An 11814-nucleotide genomic window follows, 5' to 3' on the forward strand; every position below is an offset into this window, starting at 1 on the left:
TCTAAACAAGAGCATCAAAAATACAAATATTTTATTTAGTTGCTTGACAGCATTCAACAAAGCAGGTTGATGTCGCTTTGTTAAAGAAATTGCAAACACAACTTGAAAAAAGCAAAAACAACTTGCAAAAGCAAGAGCATAATTTACAAAAACAACGTACACTCTAAATAATTTTCTAGAATGCATAACAATGAAAGTAAATAAGTTAATCTTGTTTCATACTTTTTTTGTACATTTTAATTAGAAATGTTGTTTCTATGTGAAGAAATTATCATTCCTAAGTACATTGATTACACATTGTTTATAAATATTCGCATTTTACAGTAATGCAATTTAATCTTCAAAATTAAAAATAACCAAATATTTTTTTCAGTGCAATTTCAATGAAAAAATGCAAATAGTGTGTGTGTAGTGGTGGTTTTTTTGTCTGCCTCTCTATCCGCCGGTATATGGTCTAGAATAAAAAACTTAGAAAAAAATTCGTGCAGAAAATTTTTGAAATAAATTTTATTTAACAGTTGCGAAAAAAAGATAAAACACAAAAAATATTGATACAAAAGAACAATAAATTTAGAAAAAAAATAATTACACAAAAAAAAAATTAATAAAAATAAAGAACAACGCTTAAAGGCGTTTTTTTACAAACATTTAAGAACGATAGTTCATGAAAGAAGAACTGGAAAAGAAGAAGAGAAAGATTATTCATTGATTTCGTTGAATTTTTATAGTCTTAAGCTTACCCTCCAAAAGCGGGTTTCTGTTGCTGAGCCTGTGTAGAATGAGCCAAATTTCCAAATGACAAACCCGAGTCTTGAGAGCCTAATGTTTCGAAAATATTACCCTTAGGAGCTGCTGAAGCTTGAGCGGCTGCACCGAAACCGGTGGCTGTTGGAGATGTTGCTGCAAATGAACCGAAACCTTTGGGACTGCCAAATGTTGGAGCTCCTCCGAATGTGGGTTGGGCACCAAAAGCTGGTTGAGGACTACCAAATGAAGCAGGACCACCGAAAACTGGTTTGGCAAAAGCACCTTGCTGTTGAGGCGAACCGAATCCTGTGGTTGCTGCAGCACCAAAACCACCAGCCGAGGGTGAACCAAAAGCAGGAGCCGAAGATGGCTGTGAGAAGGAGCCGAATCCAGGTGATGCACCAAAAGCTGGTGCCGTTGTAGCGGCTGCTGCTCCAAAGATTGAACCTCCTGATGCTGAAGTATTAGCGGTAGTAGAACCTCCAAATATGGAACCTCCTGAAGCGCCAAAACCTCCCGAAGTGGGCGATTGGGCAGCGGCACCTCCAAAAATACCTCCAGCTGTTTGTGGAGCAGCTGGTGCTCCAAAAGTACTTTTTCCAAATAGTGAACCACCACTAGAGGCCGTTTGTTGTGTGGGTGAACCGAAGATACTACCACCTTCGGCAGGTTTAGTTGCTGCCGCCGCCGCTCCAAATATAGAACCAGCTGTATTTGCTGATGCTGTAGAGCCAAAAGGACTGGCTGCATTACTAGCACAACCACCAAAAATGGAGCCAGCAGCTGTTGAACCACCAAATCCTGTTGATGAACCACCACCAAAGATACTGCCTCCTGTGGCTGCTGGAGATTTAGTTGTTGCAGCAGTTGCTCCAAATAAACCAGTTCCAAAAACGGATTGATCTGGTTTAGGTATGCCTCCAAAGACGCTACCACCCGCTGGTGCTGTAGCAGCTGCAGCGGCTCCAAAAATGGAACCTGTTCCAGGTGTAGCGGCGGTTGTTGTGGCAGGAGCTGTAGAACCAAACAAAGAAGGTGCTGAAGAAGCTGCTGCTGCACCGCCTCCAAATATCGATGTTGTGGTACTTGTAGTGCCAGCTGTGCTTGTTTGTCCAAACACCGAAGATCCTCCACCGAATATATTACCAGCTGCTGGAGCCGAAGTGGTCGTAGCAGTACCTGCAGTTGTGGCGGCAGAGGACAGAGAAAGCGAGCCAAACAATGAACCAGCAGTAGAAGCTGTGGCCGGAGCCGGTGCTGTAGCAAATGTAAATGAAGATGTTGTTGTAGCGTTAGTGGAAGCAGCAGCTGTGCTTGTTACAGCTGTAGCTGTTGTTGATGTGGTGGTTGTTGTGTCGGTAGCTGCCGCTGTTGTTCCTGCAGTGGCTGATGTTCCAAAAATATTCGCTGTTGTTGCCGGTGTAGTACTGGCAGCTGAGACAAATGAAAATCCTGTACTGGCAGTTGTTCCGGTTGTACTTGTCGTACCCAAAAATGATTTCGCACCATCTCCAGCACCACTGGCCGAAACAAAAGAAAACGCTCCGCTTGATGCAGTCGACGTAGCGGCGGCAAATACGGAGAATATATTAGCTGGTTTGCTAGAATCTCCTGCAGCTTCTTTAGCTGTTGGTTTGCAAATATTAAGCGAACCAAATAGAGAATCTGTAGGATCAGCTGTTGCTGTAGGAGTTGGTGCACTAGTTGAAGTTGTTGTAGCCGTAGCAGCAGGTTTAGGTTCCGGTAAGCCTGTTGATGTTATGGTAACGTTCGGCGCTGCCGTAGATTTGGTAGAAGTCACTGTGGTGGTGTTGCCAGCTGCTGGGCTTATAAAGCTAAAACTTGAAATGTGTGGAATTATGAGCATTTATTGCGCTTTGAAAGTATTTACACTTAGGGGAATGTTTGGTGCTTTGTTGTCAATGAAATTGTTATGATAATAATGCATATTTGATGTAAAAAATGTTCGTTAAGATTCGTTCAATATTCTTTTCTTTAACCAATATCTAATAGTGATTGATTTTCTATGATTCCTATAATCATTCCCACTTTGTTTTACTTAAACACATCTTAATAGAACTAGTTCTTTATCGATATTAAAATACTTTTACTTGTTGCACGATCTTCTTTCAAACAATTCTCAGTTTCCGAAAGTTTATAACTCAAGTGATTTGTCCAAAGTTTTTCATTTACCCATGATCTTTTATATACAATCTGTCCAGTTATTTTTTGTCATTCATTTCGTAGAGAATTTGTCAGTTGGAGGATCTTTTTTGAAACGTAGATCTGCCGTCACTGGAGCATATTACATTAGTGAGTCGCTGACATTTTGTTGTTATTGTATTCTCGGGTAATAAAGGTGCTATCAATAACTCTAGTCTACCGGTACTGGAAATTGGAGAAGTCTAATGACTCCTCGGAGTTATTATCAAACTTGAGATATGACTTGAACACCTATTCTATCCGGTACCACGCTAGCCAATGACCCTCTTTAGAAGATTACATTTAGTGTACTCGCGATATGACTTGAACACCTATTCTATCCGGTACTATGTTAGCCAATGACCCGTAACGTTTGTCCTGTAGTGTGTAATCTTCTAAAAAGTAATCTTTAGAAGATTACACTTAGTGTACTCGTGATATGACTTGAACACCTATTCTATTCGGTACCACGCTAGCCAATGACCCTCTTTAGAAGATTACACTTACTGTACTCCCGATATGACTTGAACACCTATTCTATACGGTACTATGTTAGCCAATGACCCGTAACGTTTGTCCTGTAGTGTGTAATCTTCTAAAAAGTAATCTTTAGAAGATTACACTTAGTGTACTCGTGATATGACTTGAACATCTATTCTATCCGGTACTATGTTAGCCAATGATCCGTGACATTCATCATCTACTGTCTATTGGTAAAGTGCCTTCGAAGTACACTAAGTGGATGTGGACTTTCACTCTTTAGAAGATTACTTTGCCGTCAAACTTGCGATATGACTTGAACGCCAATTCTATTCGACACTTTAGAAGAAAACACTTAGTGTATTCGCGAAATGACTTGAACCACTATTCTCTCCGGTACTATGTTAGCCAATGGCTCGTAACATTCATCATCTACTGTCCATTGGTAAGGTCCCTTCGAAGTACACTAATTGGATGTTTAGAGGTGTCCGATACTTTTTAGAGGATCACTCCTTAGAAGATTACTTTGTCGTCAAACTTGCGATATGACTATTCTATCCGGTACACTAAATGGTTTTTGTTTTAACCGAAATCATAATAAGAGAGTGTTGGTTGAAAGACATTCGACATACGATTTAGAAGCGTTTACCGACTCGACGGCAAAGTGACTGTGGGAACTAGATCATGGGAATAAGAACACCATTCAAAGTTATGCGGACTCACATTTATCCTTCTAAATGTATCGTATGATTGTTTTTATGAATGTATCACATAAATGGTCCGGATTATGTGGTATTTTAGTCCTTAAGTTAGCGATAATGTCACCTTCTTTATTCTGATATGTTCCTGGATTTACTCAGTTCCTTCATGACAGTCTGTCTCCTGTGTGTCCATGTATTATTGTGAATAGACCTAATCTGCTTATCTTCTTTAAACTTAATATTAAACTTAAACTTATCAAACGATCTGTGATCAGATCACATTCGTTTATTTAGAAATCACAGTAATCTTCTTAGGAATATGGATCTTAGAAGACTTCTAACTTTCAGAAAGTAACATATAGTTTAACACTTAACTTCGCTGTGAATTATTCAGTAAACAATCTAGTCACGATCGAGTGTTGTGTCTTACTGTATAAATGTTTGGTTTTCTTTTTAATTTTGAATTACTTTAAAGACCCTGTTATCGATTTATAATATGATTTTCAAAATATATCGGAACTGCGAAATATAATTAATGTATTTATTAGTTCCTTAATCTGCTCTATATGTTGCTGAGACAAAATCATGTTTCAGAAGATGTTATTTGAAATCCCTGATTAGAGTAGCTAAAAAATCTAACGAGTATTGGAAACTATATTTAGTTTATTCAATTTGTGTTAATCTGTGCTAATTTGTGCAATTTATAGTATTTTCAAAAGCTCCTCTTGATTAAAGAAAATAAGAATTTTATAAAGATTCCACTTACCTGGTGGCGGCACTTGTTACTGTAACACTGGAAGCTGTAGAAGCAGCAGCAGTTTGAGTAGTTTTTATATCCGCAGGTTTTGCTGTAACAGCAGTTGCTGCGGGCATAGCAGAAGTTGTGGTGGTAGTGGTTACCGATTTTGTTGAAGCTGTCGTTGCTGCTGTTGTAGAAACATTGGCATTAAAAGAAAATGAAGAGGATGAAGATAAAGTCGCAAAAGGTGTAGAAGTGGTAGTTGAGCTAGTCGAACCAAAAAGTGGTGTAGAAAATGGCGCTGCAGTGGTAGCTGGTTTAGTAGAGCCTCCAAAACCACCAAAAGCAGTAGACGGTGCTGTTGATGTTGCAGAAGAAGTGGATGTTGTTGCTGTTGAAGAAGCTGTTACAAAGCCAAATTGTTTAGGAGCTTCTTCTGGCTTTTTAGTATTATCTTTTGTTTGATTACTTGTTTGTGTTGTGGCTTTTGTATTGGCAAATGCTGAAAACCCACTAGAAGTAGAAGCTGCAAAACCTTGTGCTGGCGGTTGTTGCAATGCATTAGTTTGCGTTGTCGTTTTATTGCCTAAATTTGCAAATGGTTTAGCATCATTACCACCAATTACTTTGGCGGAAAATGATATTGGCGTATTAGTAGGTTGTTGATTTTCTTTACTTTCATTGGCCGCAGCAGTATTGTGTAGAGGTTTAGCTGGATTAAAGCTCAAAGATGACTGTGAGGTGGTCATGCCAAAACCGGTAAAAGCTGTAGAGGTGGCTAAAGGTTTGTTGGTTTCATCAGTTTTTGGTGCAGATGTTGAGATGGATGTTTTAACAAATGAACTATTGCCACCAAAAGATAAAGTAGCAGCTGTTGATGATGTGGGCGTTATGAATGTGGGTGGTTGTGAGGATACTATGTTTGGTTTAGAGGCTGTTGGTTTGGCTAAAAGTGTTGGTTGTTGTTGTTGTGATGTTGATATAGTTGCTTGTGGTTTTAATAATTGCTGCTGTAGTTGTGTTTGATAGTTTTGTTGTTGTTCTTGAGGTTTGGATGACACAACTTTTTGCATGTTTGTTTGTTGTTTATAAGCTGCATACTGTTGTTGCTGCTGCTGTTGTTGTTGCACATATTGCTGCTGTTGAATTTGTTGTTGTTGCACATATTGCTGCTGTTGCATTTGTTGTTGTTGCTGCTGCTTTTTAGCCATTTCCTTTTGTTTGCGCTCAGTTTCCAATTTAGTTTCTAAAATAACTTCTGATTTCAGTCCTATGCGATCTGGTCGTTTGGGTTTGATTATGGCAATTTGTTGTTGCCTTCTGGTGAAATCTCGTATGGCATTTAATTTGTCTTCCGACAATTTAGCTTGAGTTTGAGAAACCACCTGTGATAAGCTCATGGATAGAATGGAATCGGCTAAAGATTCCATGGTGCTGAAACGAGAAGAGATTAAATTAAGAAATAAAACTAAAAGCACTGTTTTAGCCGTTAAAGCTTTATGCTACAAAAAGCTTTTTCTATGAAAAAAGCTTTATAGAGCTTTATGGAGCTTCATAGAGCTTTTTTAAATAAAAGTTTTTCTATGAAAAAAAGTATATTTTTATATAAAAAAAAGCATTTTTTTTAAAGAAACACAATACGATACCTTTGATTTTTCGTCAAAGCACCCACAGCCACCGAAGTAACATCCACCTCACTGGGCGGCTTATAGTTTAAGCCCTTTTGCTTTAATTTAGTTTTAATATAATTCATTTTTGTCCTTTGTCTTGCCAATAGATCTTTCAACTTTGACATTCGCTGATAAATACCATCCAAACAAGGAATATGCATTTGATTCTTGGAATTTCTTCTTACAACATCTTGATATTGAGACCATTGTGCATCAATTAACTGATTCAATTGAGACAATTGATTTTGATTTGAAGCGACATAGGACTGTAGTTTAGCCAGTTGACGACGACTAGTGGGATCCGTAGAGGAAACAGTAGATAAACGGTTCAAGCTTAAAAGGAACAATATGTTTTTTTGGAATATATTTGGAGTTTTTGTTATATTTCGTTTATAATTACTTGGGATTATTGTATAAATCCAATTTGGTGCGACATTCAGCTAACATGGCATAGGATTCATTCATGGAATGTCTTAAACTTTGTACATCCTGTTCAAATTCATGATCATTGGCCTGTTCAAGAATTTCTTGTAGATCATTTAATTGTTTGCTATACGATTTGATTTCATCAGGGGAACCAATCTATTCGCAAAAAGAAACAAAATATAAGTTTTCCTAGAGATGTGTGTATGTGTTAATAACTTACATTTTCCATTAATTGTTTGGATTGTTGTCCTATATGTTTTAGTTCCATTTCAAAGGCTTCTATTTGTATGACTATCATTTGTTTTACCACTTCATCAATTTCTCCATTATTCAAATTCATTTTGTTAGCAGCTGTTTGGGGCTGTATTGTCTTCTGTTCCATTTTGTTGTTATTTTGTGTCTGCTGTACACTAGGTGGTGTAAATGTGGCCGGTACTGTGTACAAGGGTTTGTTGGCTTCTGGATTTTTATTTACATTCGCTGCTTGCGAAGTTTGAGTTTGTGTAGGCTGCTGTTTGGGAGCTTCATTAGGTTTGGCAGTAAAACCTGTTCCTGAAAATCCACCAAAAGGTGTTCCTGTTGTCATGGCACCACCAAAGGGTTGAGAAAATGGTTGTGCTGCGGATGTTGTTGTAGTTGTTGCCGATCCAAAACCAAATCCTGTTGAGGGTTTATTGTTTGCAGGTGCTGTGGTTACAGATGAAGCTGCTGGAGTATTTGTACTGAAGCCAAAACCTGCTGTTGGTTTAGCCGCTGCTGGTTGTGTACCAAATAAAGGTACTGGTTTGTCCTTCTAAAAACATATTTTCAATACATTTAAGTTTCTTTAAGAAAAGTATCTTTCAGTACTTACTATAGCCGGTGTTGAGGTGACCATATTGGAACCAGTAGAAAAGGTCATATCACCAAAACCTTGACCAGATGTTGGTGGTTTATTTTCTCCAAACTGAGGCTTAGTTTGATTTGCAGGAGCAGAAGCAGCTGCAGCAGCAATAGTTTGCTTTAAAGGTACAAACTGTCCCGATACATCATTTAACGGGGGAGGTGGTGAACAAACATCTACAGCATTAGGTGCCAAATTCAAAAAATTATAGGAAACCAAATGACCATGAGTCGATAAGACATGAATCATGGGCATTACGGGTAGTTTCTTTTCTCCTACAAGCACTTGATGAGAAGAGGCGGTATCAAAGGCAAAACCTAAGGGATAAGTTTCATCTTTTGACTCGGTCAAAGGCATTTCTATGCGAGCCTCATCCAGTAAAGTATACTGTATCCAATTGGGATTATCGCCCGCATCTTTAGTGCCCAATACACCCACCTCAACACCATTGGCTGAAGTAACCAATAACAGATTCCATTGGGCTATGTGGTTAAAAGACAATTGCTGTATGCGTGGTCCAGGAGCACTATAGCAAATATCATAGTAATTGATATAGGACGGCTGACCAGCCTTAGGAGCATTAACTATGAACAATGAGGGACACATTTCCTGGCCTCGTTGCAGGAAAATAGCGGCAAATTGAAATGTTGACAACCAGTGCACCGCTATACAATCAAATGGTCCCGGATGTATACCGGGAGGACAAGGGATGGCTCTAGCTGGCTGTAAATTGGGTTTGAATTGTTGCAGTTTACCCTCGGCAAAACCAAAAACAATTTGTTTACCTTTAGGAGACCAACAGCCAGCTTTAACTTGATGCTCTTTACCCAAAGTAACTTTATCATATTGACCATTATTCAAAGTAAACATGGCCACCGAACCATCGGTTAAAATCAAAGCAATATTATTGGGTATTACCGGGTTCCAAAGCATTTGTAAAGCGAAAACATTGCTTTCGGGAGCAACGGGTAGATTATACAAAGAAGTTGGGGTCGCAGTTAAAAAACTATCCACTTGATAGATTTGTAAGAAACCGGTATTGTTTAAAACATAATTAACCGCCAGCATAGAACCATCACAACTGCAAGCTAAAACCTTAGGTTCACCCGGTAAATTTACTACACGAGCTTTTAATTCCTGTCCAGAAGTTTTGCCATCAACTATATCTCTTAATTTAAAAACTAAGTAAACAAAATGAATAGCATTATTTATTAAAAACTTAGTATGTAATCTATTTACAACCCACCTTTCAACTCCTTGCTATGTGGATTACCGGCAAACAGTAGACCTTTGGCAGAGGAAACAGCCAATAAACTAACCAAACTTTTCACTTCTTTTGACTCGGGAAATATTGTGAATTTATCGTGTAATTTGAATTGTATATCCTAGAATACAAAAGAAATTATTTAAATACAATTTAGTTTAATAAATTTACACATGATTTGTATTAAAAATCGTAAAAAAGCAAAATATAATTTGTTGAATTGTTTTTGTTTATACCTGTACATCTTGTGAAGGTGGTGCATTTTGGGCCATGTTTTCTTGTTGTTTTATTAATATTTTAGTTTATATTTATATAAATTTTGTTTTTATTATAATATTATATTCTATTTCACCATAAATTTTGTAAATAATTAAAATATTTTGTTATTTTCCCAAACGAATTATAATATAAAAGAACAAGCGCACTTTTTTCTTGCTCTTGTTTGCTTCTTCTTTTTAACATGAAAGTATGACAGTTGTAATGTAGAAACGCCCTCAAAAGTATTGATCAGAGTTGTATTTATAATACAAAAATATTTAAATAACGTTAAATTCGAAAAAAAGAGATCCATGATCAGCTGTATTAATGGCAATAACATATATATGCGTCATCACAATGAACATGATAAGAACAATAAAGATATCTTAAAAATAACTTGGAAAATAATATGGATAATTTTTTTAATAATTTAAAAAATAATAATTCAGACTTTCCCAATACCATTTCAAATACAAATAAAAGGGTTTGGGAGGCACAACAGCAGCAACAAGGAATATCAAATCCTGTCGGACTATTAAACAGCTATCAACATAGATCAGCTAATGGTCTCAATAAGAAGATGGAAAATCCGGATAGTCAAAATATCAATGAATGTTATGCAAAATCCGTTCCTTATGATCAGCAATATTACTATAAATGCAAGCATGTGAATGGAATGGAAAATTTGTCTAAAAATTTACCAAATTCCAATTCGTTTAAAACTATTTCTCCTGTAAGCACATTTGGCCATGATAAGGTTTCAATTTGTAAAGCTTCTCAGATGAAAAATATTAAAGAATGTGCAAATTTACCAAATTCCAATTTGTTTAAAACTAATGCAAATAAAAGTGATCGTGAAAATTGTGCAAATGGAATGCGTTTGGAAAAGAATATGAAACATTTGTCTAAAAATTTACCAAATTCTAATTTGTTTAAAACTATTTCTCCTGTAAGCACATATCAACGTAATTTTTCTAATGGCCACAATAACGAGAATCATGGAAATCTAAATAGCCACCAAAATAAAATTTATTCCAATGACAATCATAATCCCATTGGTTGTAGTTCCGTGAATAGAAACAGCAAGAAGAAACAAAAAAATCCAAAAAGCCAAATTAAGTCTAGTGATGGAAAATGCGTAGCCTGTAAAGATTATCCCTGTTATTCTGACAAAACTTTTTGGATTTGTAAGAAATGTCGGCATTGTCTGGATATACAGAATATTGTAAAATTGGCAAATTCAGTAGGATACGAAGATCCTTGGTGTTGTCCCGTTTGTAAGGAAAAAGAAACTTATTTTACTTCAAAGACCTTGACTTATTCTTTGTATTTATATTAATGGTAAATATTTTAAGATCAAATACCTAATAATGGATTTAAAAAAAATTATTTTTTACACAATATGCTCTATTTTATAGCTAACAGCGTCTCTTAGATTTTCCCATTTTTTCATATATTAGTGTAACATATGTTTATAACAAATAAAAAATAAAAGCAGTTATTGCACTCGAATATAATAAGAGCGATTATTTGGAATTCGCATACTAAGTCATTAACAAATATATAGGTCCAAATTCAAGTAAATAGTTTGGACCTTTCAAAAAATATTATTGTTACTCTTTTTCAAAGGAATCTATAATATGGAGTAGGGTTCTATAGTTGAAACAAAAAGTCGACTTTTCGACTATTTTCGACTTTTCCGAATTTTTCGACTTCTTCCGAATTTCCGACTTTTTTCGACTTTTCGACTTTTATTTACAAAGTCGACTTTTCGACTATTTTCATAGACGATAGTCGAGTTATTGACCTTTTTCGACAATAAATCGATTGTTCGATTATTCGAAAGTCGATTTATAGAACCCTTATATGGAGACTTTTCGTTCTTCAAGTGGAATTTTCAGATTTTTTAATATACAACCTAAAAAAAACTAAATTTAACACGTACTCTTTTATTCTTTTGCGTTTTTTCAAATGATACCTTGGAATTGTCTATAGTATTGAAAATAGAAACATAAAATGATGATAACTCAAAATTCCCCAAAAGGTTCTATTAGTCCTGTTTTTATATTAGAATATTTGCATGTATTTTTAATAACGTTGGCAAAGCATCCAAGATGATATTACCATTGTTTATTTCTGAATTTTACTTATATCTCTGTAATTTATTGGCTGGAGGGTTTCTCTATATTCCGATTCGAAAAAAAAAACTTTTGAAATACAATATATTCGAATTGAGTTACAGAGCAAATCCCCTGAAATTTGTTGATTTCAAATAGGAAACATATCAAAAGTTGTCTGAAAGAATCGACTCCTCTATCTATCTACCAAAGGTTAAAATTTCACGCACATAAAGAAAACAACCCGACGAAAAATAAAACAAACCGTAACAGCTGTTTTATCAAAATAAACATTTTTTTTGGTGTGGTGAGTTATTTTTGTTTACA

General features: G+C 36.1%; 1 protein-coding gene across 3 annotated transcripts; it reads right to left on the reverse strand.

Moving 5' to 3' along the window:
• Nucleotides 1-552: 552 nt before the first annotated feature.
• On the reverse strand, nucleotides 553-9559 carry LOC111685398 (nuclear pore complex protein Nup214). Of its 3 annotated transcripts, none has more exons than XM_046945073.1 (9): nucleotides 9349-9559; nucleotides 9095-9233; nucleotides 7819-9029; nucleotides 7186-7755; nucleotides 6940-7121; nucleotides 6516-6872; nucleotides 4897-6303; nucleotides 741-2588; nucleotides 553-676 (listed from the first exon to the last, which is right to left on the reverse strand). In XM_046945073.1, the coding sequence occupies exons 1-9, from the start codon at nucleotides 9382-9384 to the stop codon at nucleotides 649-651; spliced, it is 5778 nt and encodes a 1925-aa protein (XP_046801029.1). In that variant the 5' UTR covers nucleotides 9385-9559; the 3' UTR covers nucleotides 553-648. The 3 variants fall into 3 exon arrangements, with proteins under 3 accessions (XP_046801029.1, XP_046801030.1, XP_023303423.2); XM_046945074.1 differs by having other exon boundaries at nucleotides 741-2582; nucleotides 7186-7758; XM_023447655.2 differs by having other exon boundaries at nucleotides 7186-7758.
• Between the last annotated feature and the right edge of the window lie 2255 nt (nucleotides 9560-11814).

This window comes from Lucilia cuprina, chromosome 2 (genome assembly GCF_022045245.1).
Source record: "Lucilia cuprina isolate Lc7/37 chromosome 2, ASM2204524v1, whole genome shotgun sequence".
NCBI lineage: Eukaryota > Metazoa > Arthropoda > Insecta > Diptera > Calliphoridae > Lucilia > Lucilia cuprina.